Source organism: Colobus angolensis, unplaced genomic scaffold (genome assembly GCF_000951035.1).
Source record: "Colobus angolensis palliatus isolate OR3802 unplaced genomic scaffold, Cang.pa_1.0 Scaffold183, whole genome shotgun sequence".
Taxonomy (NCBI): domain Eukaryota; kingdom Metazoa; phylum Chordata; class Mammalia; order Primates; family Cercopithecidae; genus Colobus; species Colobus angolensis.
Genome location: NW_012114966.1, coordinates 954,304 through 979,501, shown reverse-complemented (window position 1 = coordinate 979,501; position 25,198 = coordinate 954,304). Strand labels below are relative to the sequence as shown.

Genomic DNA, 25,198 nt, shown 5'->3' with positions numbered 1-25,198 from the left:
AACATGAAATGTGAGGGTGTTTTATTTTTATCCTCTATTCAATGGAACTATATGTTATACCTTAACAGAACTTTACCACTACCTCCAAATCAACATAACCGTCTTAATATCACATTTCAAAGCCAACCCTTCCTTTTTTGTTCTCCAAGATCTTGGGTGCAAGCTCCCAGTTAGTTTAGATGAGGTTTTATAGTATGGAACAATCTCCTTTTCCCAGCCAAATACCTCATATCCTTTTTATTTAGTTCCAGTCAAAGTACAATGCCTTACATCCATTTTCTCAGTTTGGAATTCCACAAGTATAAATCTTATCACTAGATGCTCAAAATACCCCAACATTTTTCTTGACTTCAAGACAAATGTAGGCATCTGTTGGAAGACTTGCCTTTCCTACAGTTGAAATTATTTTTTGTGCACGTCCTAGATAGTCAGTTTACAACTAATGACATAAGGTAAATTCCTAAATGAGAAAAATAAACTTGAAAGGGAACATAAATACACAAGTAATTTGGGGCAAATACCTAGAAGTGATGCGAGAGTGTTAAGTGAATTGATTATGGAAATGATTCCTGTGATGAAAAACCCTAGATAAGTCTCTTTTCCTCATTTGACTTTCCTAGACATTGCTTCAGATAACATGTATGTCAGGCAACTAACAAGCTTCAGTAACAAGTTGGTCTGAATAAAAGAACTGAATGTACTATTTGCCATAAGAAAGACCTTATAAAGGAAAGAAAGAAGGAATCTATGACTCCCAAGTACACTGAAAATGAACAAAAAATAGCCAGAAGGATACTAGCTAAATCAGTTTCATTAAAGTCCAAATACCTTCCATCTATTTATGTATTCACAAACTATTCTATTTGAATAAATCTATAGACATCTTTAGCACATTTGAAAACAGCTTTTTGAGAAGCACTGAATCAAAATCAAGTCATTTCTATATATGGATTTACTACATTAAAAAGCCTTCCATACATACAAATGCAGACACCAAAGTAAAAGAATAAAAGGAAATAATACCAGTTCAATAATTCAATTATTTCCTCAGAACAGTCAATGCAACTTCACCATAGTAATGGAAAAGATATCTAGAGCTTTAGAAAAAATGTCATCTAAATTTTATCTCCCAAGGAAATCCAGTAGTTAAAAGCGAGTCAATATGTCTGTGTTGATAGGATGAAGAAATGAGACAAAGTTGAAATAGTCAACAGGATCTAAACATATTACCAGCCAACAAGAATCAAAATAAAATTGCTCAGAGAAAAGCTTACATGTGTAAGTGTGTGTGCGTGTGTATAGATAGACAGATGCGAAAGAGAGCTAGAGGGAGCATGCTATTAAATCAACAGGATCTAAATTTGAACATTAGCAGTAATAGCAAATAATGGTGGAATATAACTACAAATCAGTGAAGGCACTGCAAAATTGAAATGGAAATAAAAAGTGTTTGTGAATCATTAATTTGTATCTATATATAGTAAATTGATAGTCTCATACACTGATAATAGAAAAATAATACTAAAATTCAACTTACTCCAAACCAAGCCAGCATAGTTGAATGGCCCCTTTGAAATCAAAAGAAAATATGCCAGGACTGAAAAATGACTTTCACAAAAACGTTCTGAAAGATTATGGTAATCTTATGAAAGGCAAAGTAAAACTCACATGTATTGCTCTAAATATAAATGAACTAAATATATGCCGCCCCCCCGAACAGTTTTCATAATAGGCTCAAAAAACATCTCCTTAAAAGACTTGTGCCAAGACACCAACAATTAGGAGGCAGAGAAATAAATCTCACCTGATTACTTGTCCGGTCACATTTGCCTAAAATGATAGCTGAGTCTTCAGCTATCAAGAGTGGTTCTCTTTTCTCCCAGCTCTCCTGGCTGATGAGCGTGTCCCCATAGTTGGGCTGGGGGAAAATCAGATGACTCTTCTGCGAGTCCGCAATGAGAGAGACCTCGTGGGAATAGGTCTGCAGGAAAGCCTGTACCCCGTCCACGCCTACGAAGTGTGAGGTGGGCATACCTGCCAGCCCGCCTTCAGAAGCTTGTAGCAGGCGTGACTTATGCCAGCGCCACAGCCTGAGTGCCAGCAGCACGATGACAAAGACCAGGAAGATGCAGGAGACAGCTGCCACCGCCACCACCAAGTACAGCGTGAGGTCTGAGGTTTCAGAGTTAGCCAGAGACTCGAGGCTGCCAAGGTCCGCCAGGACTTCGGGGATGCTGTCGGCCACAGCCACGGTGAGCGTGACGGTGGCTGAGAGAGGGGGCTGGCCGTGGTCCTGGACAGCCACCACGAGGCTCTGCTTGAGCGCGTCTCTGTCCAGCAGGGCCCGCACCGTGCGCACCTCGCCCGTGTGCTCCCCTACCGCGAAAAGTCCCGGTTCGCTGGCCTTGAGCAGGCGGTAGGACAGCCAGGCGTTCTGGCCTGAATCTTTGTCCACCGCAACCACCTTGGTCACCAGGTAGCCAGGTTCTGCAGAGCGGGGCGCCAGCTCCACGCCAGTGGAGCCGTCTGTGGGGAGGGCGGGGTACAGGATCTCAGGCGCATTGTCGTTCTGATCCAGCACGAACAGGCTCAGCGACACGTTGCTGCTGAGGGGCGGGTCCCCGCTGTCACGTGCTATCACTCTCAGTTGTAAGTCTCGAAACTGCTCATAGTCGAAAGATTGTAGGGCATAGAGAACACCAGTGTTGGAGTTAATAGAGACATAGGAGGACAGAGGCACCCCCTGGACAGTGTCATCCGTCAGAGAGTAAGTGACCAGGGCATTCTGTTTGCTGTCCGGGTCGAGGGCAGTCACTGAGAAGATGGAGACACCCCTGGGGTTGTTTTCGGGAATATAGGCAAAGTAAGAGGAGTGAGGAAAAACAGGAGGGTTATCGTTGTCATCTGCCACATTCAGCCAGATATGAGTTTCTGCAGACAGAGGCGGGCTTCCCTGGTCTGTGGCTGTCAACGTTATATTGTAGCTCTGGACCAACTCCCTGTCCAGCACTCTGCTTGTTATCAATTTGTAATAATTTCCATAAGTCTTTTCTAATTTAAAAGGCAGGTGGTTAGGAATAAAACAGGAGACTTGACCATTTTCTCCAGAATCTTGATCTTGCACATTTAGAAGAGCAATGACTGTAGCTGGAGGAGAGTTTTCCAGAATTGAATTAATAGAAGAGGTGATAGTTATTTCTGGAGCGTTATCATTCACATCCACAACAGTGATCAACATCATCGCCGTGGTAAAGAGACCTCCACCATCTTGGCCTTGAATTTCCATCTCATAGAATCCATATTTTTCAAAATCCAGAGACCCCCGTACTAGAACTTCTCCAGTTTGTGAATCCAATTGGAATATTTCAGAAGTCTTGCTTTCCATGTTCCGAAATGAATACCTTACTTCTCCGTTGATTCCCTCGTCTGGATCCGTTGCATTAACCACCAGCACCCGAGTTCCGGAGCTGATGTTTTCTGGAACGCTCACGCGATATATGGACTGTGTAAACATTGGGATGTGGTCATTTACATCGAGGACCACCACACGAATGGGAACTGAGCCCTTTCGGATGGGATCGCCTCCATCTAAAGCTGTGAGGAGGAGCAGGTGAGCAGCCTCTTTCTCTCGGTCCAGGCTTCCCTCCAGTACTAGCTCTGGATTCTTGGCCCCATCCATTCTGCCCCGCAGTTGCAAGGAAAAGTAACTATTAGGGCTGAGCTGGTAGCTCTGGAGGGAGTTCACGCCCACATCTGGATCCCTAGCATTAGGAAGAGCAAATCGCGCCCCAGGAATTGCGTGCTCACTGACTTTTATCTCCACTTCGTCTTCCTGGAAGCTGGGGGCGTTATCATTAATATCGATTATTTCCACCTCCACTCCGTAAATCTTCAAGGTGTCTTCCACGAGAAGTTCCATATTTAAAAAACAGGAGGACACCGTCTCACAGAGCTCCTCCCGGTCTATCCTGCCTGCCGTGATCAAGCTGCCGCTTCGCGGATTCACAGTGAAAAGCTGTGTTTTCCCTCTGGAGACGATGCGGACTCCGCGCTTCGCCAGCTCCCGGGGCTCCAGCCCCAGGTCCTTGGAGATATTGCCCACGAAGTAGCCTTTTTCGGTTTCTTCGGGCACCGAATATCGGATCTGCCCGGCCCGGAACCCCCGCAGCGTTCCTAGGAAAATGCACAGCAGCACCAGCCGACTGCGGTCCAGGCGCTGTAGCCGATTTGCCATGGCAGGCTCTAAGCCGATATTCCGCGATTTCTCGAGCTGGTTGGTTGTGAATCGGTTTATGTATCTATGAAGTCCTAGGCCGACTGCATCCAAAATATATCAGAAAGCGCAGGAAAATACTTCTAAGCCTCCAGTGAGTATCCATCTCATTCTGCTTTGTGTGGTAGAGGCGGGGGAGGGAGGGACTCAATAGCGCGCAGCTTCCCATTCCCTGATTGGTGAACAGCGGCGCCTAGAGCCCATTTTTATTATTGCAACGACTAAGAAATTCCAGAAGAAATGATTACGCTCACCTCTTCGTGAATCACACATATTTGTAGAGCTTAAAAACGATTATATACAATGCTTATATTATGTGATGTTAAAACTTTACCAAGAACACCCACGAAAGGAGTAATTATTAAAAGGACTTGCTTAATTTTAGAGAAGTTTTCAAAATATTACTGGAGCTGAAAACTTGTAGGTTATAGTTGGTTCCAATTGATTTTAACCGACTGAAAAGAACGACATTTCTGGAAGTGGAAATAACACGGTCCCGATAAAATCATCAGGTAGGATGCCTAACTATAATTTTTTTTTTTTTTTTTTTGAGATGGAGTCTCGCTCTGTCGCCCAGGCTGGAGTGCAGTGGCCGGATCTCAGCTCACTGCAAGCTCCGCCTCCCGGGTTCACGCCATTCTCCTGCTTCAGCCTCCCGAGTAGCTGCGACTACAGGCGCCCGCCACCTCACCCGGCTAGTTTTTTGTATTTTTTAGTAGAGACGGGATTTCACCGTGTTAGCCAGGATGGTCTCGATCTACTGACCTAGTGATCCACCCGTCTCGGCCTCCCAAAGTGCTGGGATTACAGGCTTGAGCCACTGCGCCTGGCCGCCTAACTATAATTCTTACAAGTGTTCCTTTATTGGCCGGGCGCGGTGGCTCAAGCCTGTAATCCCAGCACTTTGGGAGGCCGAGACGGGCGGATCATGAGGTCAGGAGATCGAGACCATCCTGGCTAACACGGTGAAACCCCGTCTCTACTAAAAAAATACAAAAAAAAACTAGCCGGGCGAGGTGGTGGGCGCCTGTAGTCCCAGCTACCTGGGAGGCTGAGGCAGGAGAATGGCGTGAACCTGGGAGGCGGAGCTTGCAGTGAGCTGAGGTCGGGCCACTGCACTCCAGCCCAGGCGACAGAGCGAGACTCCGTCTCAAAAAAAAAAAAAAAAAAGTGTTCCTTTATTGAGTAAATGAAACACTTGAGAAAAATTGAATAACATCAGGGTTTCAATTAAAATACCATGCCATGAAAATATACCTGTATTTTATATTTTTAACTAAAAGGTATTTTATTTCATAAAAAATGTCACCAGAGATTACCCATGTAGATGGCCTTAAAATGTCTTTGAATAGTAGGAAGATTGAGGCATTTAATTTAAACTTTTGTTTTAACAATGATAACCATAAATTTGACCTATATTTTGGGAACTCTATGAAGAGGTTATCTAGAATCTTAAAATAATATCACTATATTGGAATATATTGGTATATTGTAATATAAAAAGGATTAAATACATTTTTAAATACTTACCTGTTTAAGATTTGCTTCCAAGTTAGGAGTTAAAATGCTAGCCAGTAGCATGGAAGAGCTATCTTTGTTGAAGTTATCTTGTGTGGCTGGACAATGATCAACAGATGTGAGGAAATTAAATTCAGGATTCATTTGATCCCCAGGCACACAAAAATTATAGGCATAGGGCAACGTTCCCTCACTGTAGCTGGGGGGACCCACAGGTCCAGACTTGGAGCAGAGAACTGACTCAAAGCAGCCCCCTGCAGTAGGGCTGAAAGACTGTCTTAGGCGTAGAGCGATAGCTAGAATCACCGCGAGCAGAAAGAGCACAGAAATCAAGGCCAAGGCCACCACCAGGTAAAACTGCATCTCAGCCTGGGAGTCAGAGGGTGTGGGACGGTCGCTGAAATCCGGCAGTACCTCTTGCAAGCTATCTGCGAACACCAGGTGCAGCATAGCAGTGGCTGAAAGAGGTGGCTGTCCTCCATCTCTTACAGCGACTAGCAGGCGCTGACGGACCGAGTCCTTGTCACCCAAAGCACGCGCCATGCGCACCTCGCCGGTTCGCAGCCCCAGGCTGAAGAGCCCGGGCTCACTGGCATGCACCACGTGGTAGGACAGCCAGGCATTGTGCCCCGAGTCGGCGTCCACGGCCACCACCTTGGTCACCAGGTAGCCTGGCTGTGCGGCCCGCGGCACTGTGTCGAAGAGCGCGGAGCCGTCGGGACCCAGCGCAGGGTACAGCACCCGCGGTGCGTTGTCGTTACGGTCGCCCACCAACACGCGCAGGCTCACATTGGCGCTGAGCGCGGGCGAGCCCTGGTCGCAGGCCTGCAGCGTGAGCTCAAAGGCGCGCAGCTGCTCGTGGTCGAAGGCGCGCTGCGCGAACACCACCCCGTTCTGCGCGCTCACGGACACGTAGGACGACAGCGTTCGTGACTCCAGGTCGCTGGCAACGAGAGAGTAGGAGACACGGCCATTGGGCCCGAAGTCTGGGTCAGAGGCACTGACTTGCGCTATGGAGGCACCAGGCTGGTTGTTTTCTGGCACATGGACCAGGTAGGCGGACTGTCCGAAGACGGGCGCGTTGTCGTTGACGTCAGTGATGTGCAGGGTTATGGTTTTGCTGGAGGAGAGCGGAGGCTTGCCCCTGTCGGTGGCTGCGATGGTGACGTTGTACTCTGGGGTCTGCTCCCGATCCAGGGCCCCATCTGTTACTAACTTGTAGTAATTATTAGAAGAAGAATGAATCTTAAATGGAACACCTCTACTTAAACTACACCTGACTTCCCCATTTTCCCCTGAGTCTAGGTCCCGTGTTTTGAAGAGGGCAAAGACCACTCCTGGAGGGGAATCCTCCATAATCTGATCAGAGAGTGATGTGATGATTATTTCTGGGCTGTTGTCATTTTCGTCTAGAACTTCTATAATTACTTTACAACGTGTTGAGAGAGATCCTCGGTCTTTTGCCTCTATGTTCATCGTATATCTTTCCACTTCTTCAAAATCCAAAGGCTGCTGAGTTAGAATGTTTCCTGTAGCGTAATCCAGAGAGAACACGTGCTGAGCTTTGTCAGCCACACCAAGGAAGGAATAAGTGATCTCCGAGTTGATGCCCTCGTCCTGGTCAGTGGCCTTCACTCTCAGGATGGAGGTGCCTGGAGGCACATCTTCCCGTAGGCTGACCCTGTACACATCCTGGCTGAACACTGGGGGGTTGTCATTGGCATCTATTACCAGGATTCTTATCTGAGCAGTACCGCTTCGGGGAGGGTCCCCACCATCTAAGGCAGTCAGTATCAAGTGGTGAGCGCTCTGCGTTTCTCGGTCCAGAGTCTTCTGCAGTACTAATTCTGGATATTTGCCACCATCAGGATTGTCTTTCTCCACCAATGAGAAATACTCGTTAGGACTTAGTTGGTATTTGCTCAGCGAATTCATACTAATATCAGGATCTTCTGCAGACTCAAGAATTGTTCCCATCCCCGGGCTGACAGATTCACTGATTTCTAAGTTTATTTCATCTTTCTGGAATTGAGGGGCGTGGTCATTAATATCCTCAATCACCACAACGATATGAAAAATATTTAAAGGATTTTCCACCACAGCTTCCAATTGCAACTCACATCTTCTTCTCTCTTTGCACATTTGCTCACGGTCTATTCGGTCCTTCACAAGTAAGTCCCCGCTCTCCGCGTCTACGCTGAAGTGCAGCTTCTCCGCGCTAACTCGCAGCTTGCGAGCCGACACATCCAGGACACTGAGCCCTAGATCCTTAGCGAGGTTCCCCACCACCGAGCCCTTGGCCAGCTCCTCTGGAATCGAGTAGCGGATCGGCTCACACAGCGCGGGGTAGAACAAAGGCAGCAGCAAGAGAAATAGTACCTGCCGCGGGCCGGCCGGGCGCCTCTGCGCGCAGCTTCCTCCCATCGTTCGCTTGGGTTCTCGCTGGGTCCCCGCTTTTCCAGCTGGAGAGAGTGCACTCTACCGCACTAAAAGAGCATTCGACCCAGGACAGGAGGAGTCCCGGGTCTCGGAGCTGGGAATCTGGTGTGCTGGGCAAAGTCTGCCCAGCCGGGAGCCTCTGTGTGTGTGCTGGTTTTCTTCTTTCTGCTGTTGGCTGCGCAGGGAATCCTAGGCTGGAGGCTGAGGGATCCCCGGCGTCAGCGCTTGCTCTGCACTGGCCGACAGCGGCGCCCAGAGGCTCCGTGTGGGACTGCAGCTTGACTTTTCTCATCTCTTTCAAGGAATTTTTTGAGTTGACAGCCAAAATCTTTGAATCTTATTCCTCAGTGATTCCTTTTACATCAGGAAATATATTTCCACGTGGTCATAACTAGCTTATCTTTTTATGTACTAAAATTTACATATATCTTGAATAAGTGAATATTTTTTCTTCTAAAGAGGCACAAAAGAATATAGCATGAAGGTTTATAGGTCTCCCATCCTATGGCCCATTGCTCTCCACTTCCTCCATCCAGAGGCAGTCATTCTTGTTCCTTTTAAGAGTATCTATGAAGCTGGAAGTACTGAAGATAAGCAACATTTTTTTTGTCTTCAATTCTAACCTATATTCACCTAGAAAATAATAATTCCTAATTTCATATTTAAGTACTGGAATGCAACCATTGCCCTAGTCATTACCATCATCCAGGGTGTCCTGTATTGCTTTTAAATAACTATATTTAAAAATATTTTCTTACAATAGCTACAATGTCAAAAGAGTAGTTTTTTTAAAAAAGAATCTGTATTTTTCATTTGAGATGAATGCACAATAACTTTGACTCTTATGAACACAAATATGAAATAATAGTTTCAAAGGTTTAATAGTTAATAACTATGATCCTAAAGAGTGTGCTTTCCTTCCACAGACCTATCATTGAACAAATGTTGACTGGCCTGAAAAAAGTCATGGTCTTCAAAGGGTCTTGAGAAACTTTGGAATGCTTTTTGACTTTATGCTACCACATTTAGTAGAATATTAGTAATGAAATTAAGAGATCAACCTAATACATCACTATTTTCATTGAACTAAATGACCTCATCAGTACCTCCACTGATCCTTTGTTTAGATAATTTTCCTTACTTCTTACTTATTTGCATATATTATTTTCTTTTTTATTTTTGGTGCTTATGTTCTGATCTGCAGAAATGGCATTTCTTTCTTGACTCTAAGTTTATTTTGCCTCTCAATTTCAGAATTTTCAGAGTTTCAGGTGTTTGCCTCCCTATACATTAAAGAGCCACTGAAATAGCTTTGTCATATATCTGTTGCTCCTGTTCTTGGGAACATGTACAAATTTATCTGTCTTCCCAATCCATATTTACTTTCAGCCTTAGTGATTAGAATATTTAACAAAAAAGACAAAAGCAGAACCCCAAATGTTCTTAATTTCACTCTCTGTAGCCTCTTCAGGATCCCTGTTGAGCAACACAAGTTACATTAAAATGCTGTATCTTCCACATAGTACTGGGAAATTAGAGAATTGTATGCAAAAAGGATGCTTCAGTGTTATCAGGTATAAATAGGGCAGGAAAAATCTAAGTATACATTGTTATAAATAAGTTAATTCAATATTAATGAAAAACTTAGTATATTCAACTGCAACTATCGCCACAAAGTATAGATTGAAAAATATATAAAAGGTAGTTTGGAAAAGGCCTATCGCGCTTCTCCTTGGGAAGAAGTGCATTGAGTAATCTTGGATTTGGGTTGTGTTTCCAGAGACCATTTCTTTCTGATACTTACCTACTCTTACCAGACTGCCTTCAGAAAAAGAGGGGTGCTTAAGGGGCTGGAGTTTCAATATGTGACCACCCAGGAGGAAATATAAATCGACAGGCACTTCTGTATGGAAGTCTGTCTTAAGAATTGTCAATATTGTACTCAACAACACTATAAACTACAAGGTTCTGCAAAGCTAATCATAACAAAGCCTGATGACATACAGCCCTTGATTGAGACTAGGTGAATTTTACCAGAAAGTTAAAAAAAAAAAACCCTTAATAAACATCAAATTCTACTCATCAATGTTTTACCATTTACACTTTCCACCATCATGCTGCAAACTTAAAAGTAAAACCAATCTTTTTTAACAACAGAAAAAGAGTAAAAATAAAAGTAAAACTCACTGGAACCAATGGGGTATCCTCTATAGGAAACTTCGAATCATTTAACAAAGACAAAGGATCCTTTTTCTCACAGCTCTCCTGGCTGATGAGTGCGTCCGCATAATTGGGCTGGGGGAAGATCAGGTGACTCTTCTGTGAGTCCGCGGTGAGGGAGACCTCGTGGGAATAGGTCTGCAGGAAAGCCCGCACCCCGTCCACGCCCACAAAGTGCGAGCCAGGCACGCCTGTCAAGCCGCCTCCTGAAGCCTGCAGCAGGCGTGACTTGTGCCAGCGCCGCAGCCTGAGCGCCAGCAGCACGATGACGAAGGCCAGGAAGACGCAGGAGACCGCAGCCACCGCTACCACCAGGTATAGAGTGAGGTCTGAGGTTTCAGAGTTAGCCAGAGACTCGAGGCTGCCAAGGTCCGCCAGGACTTCGGGGATGCTGTCGGCCACGGCCACGGTGAGCGTGACGGTGGCCGAGAGAGGGGGCTGGCCGTGGTCCTGGACAGCCACCACGAGGCTCTGCTTGAGCGCGTCTCTGTCCAGCAGGGCCCGCGCCGTGCGCACCTCGCCCGTGTGCAGCCCCACTGCGAAGAGTCCTGGCTCGCTGGCCTTCAGCAGACGGTAGGACAGCCAGGCGTTCTGGCCCGAGTCTCTGTCCACTGCCACCACTTTGGTCACCAGGTAGCCAGGCTCTGCGGAGCGGGGCGCCAGCTCCACGCCAGTGGAGCCGTCTGTGGGGAGGGCGGGGTACAGGATCTCGGGCGCATTGTCGTTCTGGTCCAGCACAAACAGGCTCAACGACACATTGCTGCTGAGTGGAGGATCCCCGCTGTCGCTGGCTGTCACCTGCATCCGTAGCTCATGGAACTGCTCATAGTCAAAGGATCTGAGTGCATACAGGACGCCAGTGTCTGAGTTGATGGATAGGTATGAGGACAGAGGTGCCCCCTGGATGGTGTCTTCAGCCAGGGAGTAAATAATCCGGGCATTCTCTTTGCTGTCCGGGTCCAGCGCTGTCACTGAGAAGATGGAGACACCCCTGGCATTGTTCTCTGGGATATAGGTAAAGTAGGAGACATGAGAGAAGGTAGGTGGGTTGTCATTGATATCTGCCACTTGTAGCATAAAGTGAGTTTCCGTTGATAGAGGTGGACTTCCCCCATCTGTGGCTGTTACTGTGATATTGTAAGAGGATACCTGTTCCCTGTCAAGGGCTCTGTGTATCACCAATCTGTAATAACTATCAACGGACTTTTCTAATTTAAATGGTAGATACGCCAAAATGGAACAGGTTACCCGTCCATTCTGCTCAGAGTCTAAATCATGCACATTTAAAAGGGCTACGACTGTTCCCAGAGGTGAATCTTCAGTCACTGGACTAAATAGAGACGTGATGGCCACCTCTGGACTGTTGTCATTTACATCTTCTACTGTAATCAACACTTTTGCAGTTGCAAGATATGCTCCTCCATCTTCTGCTTGTATTTCTATTTCATAGAAACCAGTTTCTTCATAATCTAGATTTTCTGATATTTTTATTTCTCCAGTATATTTGTTTAGTTGGAACTTCAACAATTGCGTATCAGGTAATTTTCGGAATGAATATGTCACTTCTCCATTGGCACCTTCGTCCCTGTCGGTGGCTGTGACTGTCAGCAGCTGAGTGCCCACAGGCAAATTCTCAGGAACAGTCACTCGGTATTCTGGTAAGGTGAAGACCGGCGCGTTGTCATTTGTATCGAAGACAGTCACGCTGACGAGGACAGTGCCAGATCGGAGAGGGTCACCCCCGTCGGAGGCGGTGAGGACCAGGTGGTGAATGTCCTCTTCCTCGCGATCTAGGGCGTGCTCCAGTACCAGCTCCGGGTACTTGACGCCATTGGCACGGCTCTGAACTCTTAGGGAGAAGTGCTTATTGGGGCTAAGCTGATAGCTCTGCAGGGAGTTCACGCCCACATCCGGATCAATAGCTTCCGGGAGAGGAAAACGCATTCCCGTGGCGACATTTTCATTAATTTTTACGTCTAGATTTTCTGCTTGGAATTTTGGAGCATTGTCATTGATATCAGTTACTTCTATTTCTATCCCAAAAAGTTTCACCCTTTCTTCCACAAGGATATTAAAACTCACCAGGCACCGCACGCTCTGAGCGCAGAGCTCCTCCCGGTCTATTCTGCCCGCGGTGACCAAGCTGCCGCTGCGCGGGTCCAGAGAGAAAAGCTGCGTCCTACCTCTGGAGACTATGCGGACTCCGCGCTCCGCCAGCTCTCCGGGCGCCAGCCCCAAGTCTTTGGAGATGTTGCCCACGAAAGAGCCTTTCTCTAATTCCTCAGGAATTGAGTAGGAGATCTGCCGGGCTCCAGCCTCCCATGGAATCCCGAGGAAAAAGCAGAGCAAGACCAGCTCACTGAAATCCTTTGATTCCTTTGAGCGATTCCTTTGAGCGGCCATTGTAGTCTGGTTACAGAATTCTGCAAAGTCCTCACTGGACACGTTGTGTGTTTCAACAGGTTCCTTTGCCTTTCTGTGGCTTCAGGGTGTCTCTGTAGCCTGAGCACTTTAAATTCCGGAGTGAGCTTCCCTGCAGCCCAGCAGCTGGTTTGTGGGGCTTTGTGTAGTTGGAGCCCTGAGAATCCGGATTGAGCTCTGGCTGCGTTTTCTCTCCTAGTAGGTGAACAGCGGCGCTCAGAGCCCTAAGAAGTTACTGCACCCAAGTTATACATGGACTGGAAAGTAAACTCCATTCTGTTGGATTATTATATTTTACACAGATTCTTTGGTTTCCCCACTCCTATCATTAAATAATTTACTATATGTAGGTTTCTTACTGGAGGTGTGACAAAGTGGAGTGAAAATATTGTAAATATTTCACAATAATGTTTGGTTAAATATATATTTGCAACACGTTTTCCCAACAGAAATGTACATACTATAATAAAAGGTAAATAATACTTATTTTAGGTCATATGAGTGTCTAGGTATATTCAGAAAAGTCTTATAATTTTAAATTGTGATTTAAATAGTCCAATTTTATTTAGTATACATTAATACAAGACTATATGAAATAAACTCTTCATGACATAGTTCACTTTGAAGCTTTATAATTTTAACTACTTAATTCATTAAATTTATTTAGCTTAGGATTGTGTAAGAGGTTTTTAAAGTACTCTTCTGGAATAGTTTTACTGAGCCTTAATGAACCTTTTTGTGTAAAATGTACTTTATCTTATAGGGATACAAGTTAAGTGGACCTATTTAAATGATTAAGCAGGCAATCACAAACTAAAATGAACATATATTACAGTTGCAAATTAAAATGTTTGCATTGTAATGAGAAAAGAAATGTGTAGAATTTGAAGTACTGAAAGTTTTAGAAAACAAAGTTAGATGTAGTGATATAGGTTTTCAACAAGTAAGTGTTTATGTCAAATGACCTGTTTTCATCAGAGCATTAATACCAGTATAAATAACCTCTTCTCTTAGGCAGCTTGTATGAGAGGCCAAAGTCCAGTGGTTCACATATCTTCAACTGTGTGTGCCCATCAACCCAGTAGCAATTATTCCCTCAAATGCAAACGGTATAGAAGTTCACTTCTTTCACACAGAGAACAGGATGTTCAGAAGTGTTTATGTCACTATGCCTTCCAAGTATAGAACTCTTCAAACATTTTATCTTTTTTCTTCAAAAATCTTCTATCAGAGAATCAGAGACAGAGACTGAGTGCAACGGCAATAGTATTTCATTTCATTTCTTAGAAATGTCTTTTTTTTTTTGAGACAGGGTCTTGCTCTGTCACCCAGGCTGGAGTGCAGTGGCACAATCATAGCTCACTGCAGCCTAGACTTCCTGGGCTCAAGCGATTCTCCCACTGTAGCCTCCAGAGTAGCTGAGACCACAGGAATGTGCCACCACACCCTGCTAATTTTTAAATTTTCGGAAGCAATGGGGTCTCCCTATGTTGCCCAGGCTGGTCTCAAATTCCTGGGCTCAAGAGATTCTCCACTTCCACCTCCCAAAGTGCTGGGATTACAGCACACTTGGCCCTGCCTGCATATTTATTTATTTACTTTAGAGACAGGGTCACACTCTGTCACCCAGGCTGGAGTGCAGTGGCAAGATCAGGGCTCACTGCAACTTTGACCTCCTAGGACCAAGCAATCCACCCAGCTCAGCCTCCCAAGTAGCTGGGACCACAGGGGAATGCTACCACACTCTGCTAATGGTTTTGTTTTATTTTTGTTTTAGTAGAGATGGGGGGGTCTCCCTATATTGCCCAGGCAGGTCTCAATTCTTGGGTTCAAGTGATACTTTCTGCTTCAGCCTCCAAAAGTGCTGTGATTATAGGTGTGAGCCACTGGGCCTGCCTTCTGAATATTTTTAAGCTTTAAAAATATATAAATAAGATATGGTAAATTCACTAAGTCTTGGCAAATTTGAATAGATAGGTTACTTGTTTGTTTTCTTTTTTTTTTTTGAGACGGAGTCTCGCGCCCAGGCTGGAGTGCAGTGGCCGGATCTCAGCTCACTGCAAGCTCCGCTCCTGGGTTTACGCCATTCTCCTGCCTCAGCCTCCCGAGTAGCTGGGACTACAGGCGCCCGCCAAATCGCCCGGCTAGTTTTTTGTATTTTTTAGTAGAGACGAGGTTTCACCGTGTTAGCCAGGATGGTCTCGATCTCCTGACCTCATGATCCGCCCGTCTCGGCCTCCCAAAGTGCTGGGATTACAGGCTTGAGCCACCGCGCCCGGCCTGTTTGTTTTCTTAGGTGCCAAGACCACTGCTTCTGTTCGATAGTCAGAACTTGACAAAATATGGTGGCTCACACCTGTAATCCCAGCACTTTGAGAGGCCAAGTTGGGAGGATCATGAGGTCAGGAGTTTGAGACCAGCCTGGTCGACATAGTGAAACCCCATCTCTACTAAAAATACAAAAAATTTAGCCATGGTGAAGGGTGCCAGTAATCCCAGCTACTTGGGAGGCTGAGGCAGGAGAATCGCTTGAACCCAGAAGGAGGAGGTTGCAGTGAGCTGAGATTGCGCCACTGCAATCCAGCCTGGGCGACAGTGCGCGACTCCATCTCAAAAAAAAAAAAAAAAAAGACAAAGACTAAATATCTTCAATCGGGTGACATTCTACAATTGACATAACATTGAGAAAAGATTATAAAAAGCTATGAGTTTTAAACATATAATTCTAGATATGAAAATAAAGTAGTATGCCTAAAATATGAGAAACTAGTAGACTATTAGATAAATCACACACAAAAAAGAGAAACTCACCGAAGTTAGAGTCTCAGAATGTGAAGTCAAATCCTCCCCACCATGAGGTGGAATTAAAGCTCCAGGAGAAACACTGCAAACCATGTCTTCATTGGAATGTATGGGTGCACTACATTTTAGGAAATTAAACTCTTTTGTGCCCGTATGTGCAATGCACAGATTATAAGAATAAGGCAAAGTCCCCTCACTGTAGTTAGGGGGAACTACAGGTCCAGACTTGACACAGAGACCAGGATGGAAGCAGTCCCAGGTAGTAGGGCTGAGAGAGCGTCGCAGGCGCAAGGCAATGGCCAGAATCACCGCAAGGAGGAAGAGCACTGAGATTAAGGCCAAGGCAACCACCAGGTAAAACTGTAGCTCAGCCTGGGGGTCAGAGAGTACAGGGCGATCGTACTTTCTGATCGTACTTGCAAGTATCTCTTGCAAGTTGTCTGCGAAGACCAGATGCAGTGTGGCGGTGGCAGAGAGTGGCGGCTGTCCACCATCACGCACAGTGACCAGCAGGCGCTGGCGGGCTGCGTCCCTGTCGCCTAAGGCTCGAGCCATGCGCACCTCACCAGTGCGCAGCCCCAGGCTGAAGAGCCCGGGCTCGCTGGCCTGCAGCACGTGGTAGGATAGCCAGGCGTTGTGTCCTGAGTCGGCGTCCACCGCTACCACCTTAGTCACTAGGTAGCCGGGCTCTGCAGAGCGAGGCACCATATCGAAGAGCGCGGAGCCGTCGGGACCCAGAGCTGGGTACAGCACGTGCGGTGCGTTGTCATTGCGGTCTCCCACCAACACGCGCAGGCTCACGTTGGCGCTGAGCGCCGGCGAGCCATGGTCGCCGGCCTGCAGCGTGAGCTCAAAGGCGCGCAGTTGCTCGTGATCAAAGGCGCGCTGCGCGAACACTACCCCGCTCTGCGCGCTCACGGACACGTATGACGACAGCGCCAGGGGTTCTAGGTCACTTGCCACAATAGAGTAGGAGATGTGGCCGTTGAGCCCCAAATCCGGATCAGAGGCGCTCACTTGCGCAATGGAGGCTCCTGGCGGGTTATTCTCGGCCACATGAACCACGTAGGACGTCTGGTCGAAAACTGGGGCGTTGTCGTTGATGTCAGTGACGTACAAGGTGATGCTTCTACTGGAAGAAAGGGGCGGCTTGCCCCTGTCAGTGGCTACGATGGTTACATTGTATTCTGGTGTCTGCTCTCGGTCCAGGTCTCCATCTGTCACCAGCTTGTAGTAGTTATTGGAAGAAGAATAAATCTTGAATGGAATGTCTGTTTCTATATTACACCTGACTTCTCCATTTCCTCCGAAATCCAGGTCCCGTGTTTTGAAGAGGGCAACAACCATTCCTGGGGGAGAATTCTCCAAAATCTGATCAGAGAGAGAAGTTATGATTATTTCTGGGTTGTTGTCGTTTTCATCCAGGATTTCTATGATTACTTTACACTGGGCAGAGAGACCACCTCCGTCCTTCGCTTCCACTTCCATGGTGTACCTTTCTACATCTTCAAAATCAAATGACTGGTTATTCTTAATCATACCTGTTTTCTCATCCAATAAGAACATATGTTTTGTGCTCTGGGCAGTGCTTCGGAAGTAGTAGTTTATCTCGGCATTGACCCCCTCATCCTGGTCAGTGGCTGTCACTTGCAACACAGGGGACGCAGGGGGCAGATTTTCACTAACACTAATTCTATATTCGTCTCTGCTGAAAACCGGGGGGTTATCATTGGTGTCCTTGACAGAAATTTGTATGTGAGCGGTGGCACTTCTTGGTGGGTCACCTCCGTCCAAGGCAGTCAATATCAAGCTATGAGATCTCTGTTCTTCCCGGTCTAGGAGTTTCTCCAGAGATAACTCTGGGTATTTGCCACCGTCGGAATTAACTCTAACCATTAATGAAAAATAAGGATTAGAGTTTATCTTATAATCTTTAATTGAGTTTATGTTTATATCAGGATCCGTGGCAGGGTCAAGCGATATTCGTGCACCAGCGGATGCAGATTCGAAAATTTCTAAATGTATTTCCTTTTTATCAAATTGAGGGGCGTGGTCATTAACATCCTCAATCACCACAATGATATGAAAAATATTTAAAGGATTTTCCACCACAGCTTCCAACTGTAACTCACATCTTCTTCTCTCTTTGCATATTTGCTCACGGTCTATTCGGTCCTTCACAAGTAAGTCCCCGCTCTCCGCGTCTACGCTGAAGTGCAGCTTCTCCGCGCTAACTCGCAGCTTGCGAGCCGACACATCCAGGACACTGAGCCCTAGATCCTTAGCGAGGTTCCCCACCACCGAGCCCTTGGCCAGCTCCTCTGGAATCGAGTAGCGGATCGGCTCACACAGCGCGGGGTAGAACAAAGGCAGCAACAAGGGAAACAGTACCTGCCGCGGGCCGGCCCGGCGCTTCTGCGCGCAGCTCCCTCCCATCGTTCGCTTGGGGTCTCGCTGGGTCCCCGCTTTTCCAGCTGGAGAAAGTGCACCCTACAGCGCTAAAAGAGCATTCGACCCAGGACAGGAGGAGTCCCGGGTCTCGGACCTAGGTATCCGGTGTGCTGGGCAAGGTCTGCCCAGCCAGGAGCTTCTATGTGTGTGCTGGTTTTCTTCTTTCTGTTGTTGCCTGCGCAGGGAATCCTAGGCTGGAGGCTGAGGGATCCCTGGCGTCAGCGCTTGCTCTGCACTGGCCGACAGCGGCGCCCGGAGGCTCCGTGCGGGACAGCAGCCCCGTTTTTCATTTTGAATTCGGTCTCCAAAATGTACATATTCTTCGAAAATGCAGGTGTACGTTCCCCCCAAATTTTGCTCTCACCATAATATTATAGTAGATATTTCTATGCTTTGTGTCGTAAATAAATGTATTATGCACAATTTCAAACTTATACAACAGTAGGGAGTATATGTAGTGAACCTTCACATAGCCACCCCACCTTCAACGATGATCACCACAAAGCCAATCTTTGTCAATATATACTGCGCTCCCCCATTATTTTTAAGTAATGCAAGATATAAAATGTCAATCAATGCTTCTTTTTAAGATGAGACATTAAGGTCAAGAATTTTATCTTTCAGCTTATGTTCTACAATCTGTTACCAATGCACAATAAGTTAAGTCCTACATAGTTCAAGAAAAAAAGAAGTAAACATTTTCCATACTGCGCTCAGTTATCTGTCTGGTGAGCCTTGTGTTCTGGTTTTAAGGGCAAGAGACATTTTTGTAGTATTGAATAGTAACTACCTATATGACATACAAGCCTTCATGGATATCTGTTATGTTTTCCCCAAATTAACACACATTTCAATATTTATAAATACTAAGTATGAAGGTTACTCCTCAGAAGAGAAATTGTAATAATTTTCTTGTTGTATGGTTAAAAATATGAGCCTGAAGGATGCTTTATTTTTTGCTACCCGCTTCAGGGGGAAGCCGTGTTTGAAGTAATTAAAATGTCTGTATGTCATAAAGGATTTCCAGACAGTTTAGCTTTTTTTTTTTCTTAAAAATAAAGCAACAGAAACCCAAGTAATTACAAACAAATAAAATAATTCTTCATTTCCACAGAAATGCCAGCTGTCATCAATGTATCTATGGATCACATGTTTAGCATAGAATTTTGACTCAACTTCAAAGCTTATTTTCAAATGTCTTGTGAAATGTTATTTACTACTTGAAATGACACTATGTTTAAAATAACATTAAATAATACATTATTCTCTTCCTTATAGCTAAAAACAGTAAAAGAGTTTTAGAATCTTCCCAGCAGTTCCTGAGACTATTTTCTTAAATTATATCTGATATGCAAGTTCATTTCTAGCCTCAAAAGTTGGAGAATCGAGCCAGAAATAACATATAAGTGAAAGAAATATTTTTAATTCCTTGTTTTGTCATTTCACAGTGTCCAGTCTCAGAAATTTCTCTTGAGTAAGCATATACTATAGAAAAGAAGAATGTCCTACTATTCTTCATAATTTAACATTAAAGCATTAGGAAATTAAGACCTTTGAAGATATGAGAATAAAAGCTGTTACAACTTTCACCATTAAAGGGAAAAAAATTGGTTTACTAGGGTTTGGAAGTGGATAACTGAAGTTTGAATCTTCATCAGAAAATATCTATAAATACAAACAGACTTTACACACTTGTGATCTGAAAAATGTAACCTCAAAGGGGTGTTTTCCTATCATAGAAATGGAAGAATAGAAGCAATAAATCTGGGCTTTCAGCTTTTTCTCTAAGAAGAATACATTTACCTTTCTATCAGTTAACCCTTACAAACATAGTATGACCTAAATAAATGATCTTAGGAGTAAGAATTTGCTGGGTGAGGTGGTTTACACCTCACCCAGTGCTTTGGGAAACTGAAGCAGGAAGATCATTTGAGACCAGCCTGGGCAACATAACTTGCTAGTCCTCCCACCTCAGGCCTAGCTACTGTGAAGGTTGAGGTGGGAGGATCGCATAAGCCCAGAGGTTGAGACTGCAGTGAGCTTTACTCACACCACTGCATTCCACCCTGGACAACAGAATGACACCCCCATCTCTTAAATAAAAAAAAAAAGGAGTAAGAATTTTATGATGTGAGTCCACTGCAACCAATCAAGCACCCCACCCAAAAAGCCCACATCAATGCAGGCTGAGAGCTGCCCCACGAAAAATGGTTTATGTTGATAGCAAGGTTAATTATGAGAACATGAAAATTATATCAGCAAATATAAAGAATAAATGCCTCCTTTCAATGTTGGAGCAACAATTAGGCTCAGTGAAAAGTGATGAGAAACATACTGATATCAACTTATACTACCTTAAGTACAAACAGTTAAAGAGAAAGCTAACTATAATAGAAAGTAAAGGGCCAGGCGCAGTGGCTTATGCCTGTAATCCCAGCGCTTTGGGAGGCTGAGGTGGGTGGATCACTTGAGGTCAGGAGTTCAAAACCAGCCTGGCCAACATGGTGACACCCTGTCTCTACTAAAAACACACAAAAAATTAGCCGGGCATGGTGGCACGTGCCTGTAGTCCCAGTTATTCTACTTGGGAGGCCTGTAGTCCCAGTTATTCTACTCTAGTCCCAGCTACTCTACTTGGGAGGCTGAGGCAGGAGAATCGCTTGAACTTGGGAGGCGGAGGTTGCAGTGAGTCGAGATCACACCACTGCACTCCAGCCTGGGCAACAGAGTAAGACTGTCTCAAAAACAAAACAAAACAGAAACAAACAAACAAACAAACAAACAAAAAAGAAAGAAAGAAAGAAAAGAAAAGAAAAGAAAAGAAAGAAAGAAAAAAAATGAACTCACCGGAACCAAAGGGGTGTCTTCTATAGGAAACTTGGAATCAACTGAGACACACAAAGGCTCATTTTTCTCACAGCTCTGCTGGCTGATGAGTGTGTCTGCATAGTTGGGTTGGGGGAAGATCAGGTGACTCTTCCTTGAGTCAGCAGTGAGGGAGAACTCCTGAGAATAGGTCTGTAGGAAAGCTCTCACCCCATCTACACCCACAAAGTGTGAGGTAGGCACACCAGCCAACCCATCACTTGTAGCCTGCAGCAGACGTGAGGTATGCCAGTGCCTCAGCCTGAGGGCCAGGAGCATGATAACGAAGGTGAGGAAGACACAGGAGACCACTGTGACAGCCACAACGAGGTAGAGGGTAAGGTCTGAGGTCTCCAGGTCTGCAGGGATCTGAAGATTGCCCAGGTCAGCCAGGATGTCTGGGATGCTGTCAGCTATGGCTACTGTGAGCGTGACAGTGGCCGAGAGAGGGGGCTGGCCATGGTCCTGTACAGCCACCACAAGGCTCTGTTTGAGCACATCTCTATCTAGCAGGGCCCGAGCTGTGCGCACTTCACCTGTGTGCAGCCCCACCGAGAAAAGCCCTGGCTCACTGGCCTTGAATAAGCGGTAGGACAGCCAAGCATTCTGGCCTGAGTCTCTGTCCACTGCCACCACCTTGGTCACCAGGTAGCCGGGCTCTGCAGAGCGGGGTGCCAGCTCCACACCAGTAGAACCATCAGTGGGGAGGGCGGGGTACAGGATTTCTGGGGCATTGTCGTTCTGGTCCAAAACAAATAGTCTCAATGACACATTGCTGCTAAGTGGTGGGTTTCCACTGTCACTTGCCCTCACCTGCATTTGCAAATCTCTAAACTGCTCATAGTCAAAGGAGCACAGAGCATACAGCACGCCAGTCTCCGAGTTAATAGAGACATAGGTGGAGAGAGGAGATCCTTGGATGATATCCTCTGCCAGGGAGTAAATAACTCTAGAATTCTCATTGCTGTCAGGGTCATAGGCGATCACTGAGAAGATGGAAGTACCTCTGGCGTTGTTTTCCGGGAGGTAGACTGAGTAGGAGGCTTGAGAGAAGGCAGGTGGATTATCATTGATGTCAGTCACTTGCAGAGTGATGTGAATTTCTGTGGACAAGGGCGGAGTTCCTCTGTCTGTTGCAGTCACCGTGATATTATATTCTGAGGCTTTTTCTCGGTCAAGAATTTGGGCTGTCAACAATCTATAATAATCTTCTTCTGAATTTTCTAATTTAAAATATAGATTCTCCTGGATGGAACAGACAACTTGACCATTCTTTCCCGAGTCTCGGTCATGAGCATTGAAAAGAAGAATTACTGTTCCCTGAGGTGCATCTTCTCTCACTGGGCTAAACAGAGATGTAATGGTCACTTCAGGCCTATTGTCATTTACATCTTCCACTGAAATGAGCACTTTTGTCCACCCTTTCAATCCCCCACCATCTTCAGCTTGTATTTCCATTTCATAAAATGAACATTCTTCGTAATCTAGACTTTTTGCTATTGATATTTCCCCAGTATTTTCATTAAGCTGGAATAACAGAGATTGTTTTTCACTAATTTTCCAGAATTTGTATGCCACTTTTCCGTTGGTTCCCTCATCCAGGTCGCTGGCTGTTGCAGTAAGCAGCCAGGTGCCTGGGGGCACGTTCTCAAGGACTTTCACTCTGTAAATCGGTTGAGCAAAAACCGGGGCATTATCATTTGTATCCAGTACTGTCACATGGATGCGCACGGTGCTGGAACGACGCGGCTCGCCGCCATCTGAGGCCGTGAGGACCAGGTGGTGAGCAGCCGCCTCCTCCCTGTCCAGGGCGCGCTCCAGCACCAGCTCTGGGTTTATGGCTCCACTGTCTCCAGTCTGCACGTTCAGCGAGAAGTGGTGATTGGGGCTGAGCTGGTAGCTCTGGAGGGAGTTCACGCCCACATCCGGGTCAACAGCTTCTGGGAGTGGATAACGTGCTCCAGGAACCGCGACTTCGTTAATTTTTACTTCCAGACTTTCGGCCTGGAATTTTGGGGCACTGTCGTTAATATCAGTTACTTCTATTTCTATTCCGTACAATTTCACTCTGTCTTCAACCAGGACTTTAAAGTTCACCAGACACCGCGGGCTCTGAGCACACAGCTCCTCCCGGTCTATCCTACCCGCGGTGACCAAGCTGCCGCTGCGCGGGTTCAGAGAGAAAAGCTGCGTCCTACCTCTGGAGACGATGCGTACTCCGCGCTCCGCCAGCTCCCGGGGCTCCAGAGCCAGGTCCTTGGAGATGTTGCCCACAATATAGCCCTTTTCTGTCTCTTCAGGCACTGAGTAGCGAATCTGACTGGCCCTGGCCTCCCATAGCATCCCCAGGAGCGAGCACAGCAGGACGAATCTTCCGCGGAGCTGGCATTTGGTTGGAGCTGCCATTGCTGCCTTGCTTTGGAATTTTCTCAAAATACTCTCTGTGCGCGCTGCTTCATCGGGTTCTTTCTTCCCTCCTGCGAAGTATGGTGATCCTTTTCCTTAGGAGAAAACCAGAGTGCCCTAAGTTAAGAAGCTGAGTTTTGCTGCAGTCTGGGAGCAGGTTTGTGGGATCTGCCGGGTTTTGTGTAGTCACATAACTGGAAATCCGGTTGGAGTCCTGATTTTTGCTTAGAGTTGATCAACAGCGGCGCTCAGAGTCGTAAGTCGTTACTACACCCACTGATGTGTAACATATCAGATGGCTGATAGAGGAAACACTACTCTTTTCTAATTATGATTTTAGATTTCTCCAATTGTTTCTTGCATTTGTATTTCAAAAGCAATCTATTTTTTAGATATCTGAGTTGTAAATAAAGTGGAATAAAATTTCTGTGTGTTATTAAATCACAAACCATCGCTTAATATTAATTTACTCTTATTCTTGGTAGAATTTTGCACTCTATTTCTAGATATGTAAATTATTATAATTTCCTTTTTATGATGCTTCAATTTTTTCTGTGTATCAACAATTTTCTGAAGTAATTTTTATGTTCAATCTTGTTTGGAAATACATTCATTTTTAATTTTTATACCTATATTATATATTTGTAAATGTAAAATATATAATTATATTGAATACATATATAAGGATACATTATCCACTTTGAAATTATTTTCTGGGGTTAATTTATTTTGATGGTAAAATTCCTGGAAAAACGTTTCTTTTAAATTTTTGTGTTATAAAAGTAATGTTAATTCAGCAATAGTTACAGATGTTCTCACCTAATATTGCTAAATAGGAACAGGATTAAAGTTTTTTGGAAATTTTTACATTTTTGTGATTGCTTAAACTTTTCTGCCATTTCAAAAAATGCCTAATTTTTTTATGTGAATACGTAATGCATGCACAGACTGTGTTTCAATGATTCAAATGCACGTACACTGAAAAGCAAGTTTCTATTTTAATCCTCCATCAATAAATTATGCAATTTTAAAGTGGTTTTAAACATTATTCTAAGGGTCACTTAAACTTATATAGTAATTTGGGAAAAAGAACACAAAATATACAACAAAGAAAATTACTGAAAGGTTAAAAGTAAGTGGTAACGCTGAAATCTCAGCATTTACTGAATCACATACTAAGGGAAACCAAGCAAAATACTTATACCATGTAATGGGAGCTTTGTATGTACACAAGACTCGTAGTTTTTGTCTTAAAAATGGAATAATTCTGCATTGTCCTTCCTTCCTACAAGGATGTTGAAAAAACATCCAGTCATTTATATTTAGAGCTCCAAACGACAAGACAAATCCAGTGTGTTTTCCCCCTTCCTCAAGAATATATGTCAGGATTCTGAGCAAGAGAAATTCAGGCAATAGCATTTCCTTTTCTTGTAAGTTTCCTCTGGTGATAGAGGTAGAGAAGGATTTTGCATCCAAGAAAACCTGGATAAACTTAGAAATGATTAGGATGATTTGGACCTTCTAAGTTCAGTGAATCAGTCTCTCTCTTTCTCTCGTATACACATAACATATAGTCTTCTTCTTCTTCTTCTTCTTCTTCTTCTTTTTCTTTTTCTCCTCCTCCTCCTCCTCTTCTTCTGCTTCTTTTTTTTGAGACGGAGTTTCGCTCTTGGAGACATCTCAGCTCACCGCAACCTCTGCCTCCCAGGTTCAAGCAATTCTCCTGCCTTAGCCTCCTGAGTAGCTGGGATTACAGGCACTCACCACCACATCCAGCTAATTTTTGTATTTTTAGTAGAAACA

The 25,198-nt window shown here is 45.1% G+C and overlaps 6 protein-coding genes across 6 annotated transcripts in view; all 6 read right to left on the bottom strand.

Annotated features, from left to right (window-relative positions):
* The window catches only part of LOC105510150 (protocadherin gamma-A6-like), a 161,373-nt gene that overhangs the window by 95,017 nt on the left and 41,158 nt on the right, over positions 1-25,198 (bottom strand).
* On the bottom strand, positions 1,393-4,472 carry PCDHGA11 (protocadherin gamma subfamily A, 11). The gene has a single exon (XM_011939693.1). It carries the CDS (start codon positions 4,232-4,234, stop codon positions 1,724-1,726), a length of 2,511 nt encoding a protein of 836 aa, XP_011795083.1. The 5' UTR covers positions 4,235-4,472; the 3' UTR covers positions 1,393-1,723.
* Positions 5,655-8,424, bottom strand: PCDHGB7 (protocadherin gamma subfamily B, 7). The gene has a single exon (XM_011939694.1). It carries the CDS (start codon positions 8,213-8,215, stop codon positions 5,792-5,794), a length of 2,424 nt encoding a protein of 807 aa, XP_011795084.1. The 5' UTR covers positions 8,216-8,424; the 3' UTR covers positions 5,655-5,791.
* Positions 10,343-13,037, bottom strand: PCDHGA10 (protocadherin gamma subfamily A, 10). Its single transcript, XM_011939695.1, has one exon. The coding sequence runs from the start codon at positions 12,851-12,853 to the stop codon at positions 10,343-10,345; it is 2,511 nt and encodes an 836-aa protein (XP_011795085.1). The 5' UTR covers positions 12,854-13,037.
* PCDHGB6 (protocadherin gamma subfamily B, 6) lies at positions 15,638-18,243 on the bottom strand. Its single transcript, XM_011939697.1, has one exon. The coding sequence runs from the start codon at positions 18,107-18,109 to the stop codon at positions 15,638-15,640; it is 2,472 nt and encodes an 823-aa protein (XP_011795087.1). The 5' UTR covers positions 18,110-18,243.
* The window catches only part of LOC105510136, a gene marked incomplete at its 3' end in the record, with an annotated part of 14,075 nt that continues 9,818 nt past the window's right edge, over positions 20,942-25,198 (bottom strand). The window contains exons 5-6 of the mRNA XM_011939768.1: positions 23,866-23,947; positions 20,942-23,490 (exon numbers count right to left, since the gene is read on the bottom strand). Of these exons, the coding sequence (XP_011795158.1) occupies positions 20,942-23,490; positions 23,866-23,947 (2,631 nt within the window). The remainder of the gene's footprint in view (positions 23,491-23,865; positions 23,948-25,198) is intronic.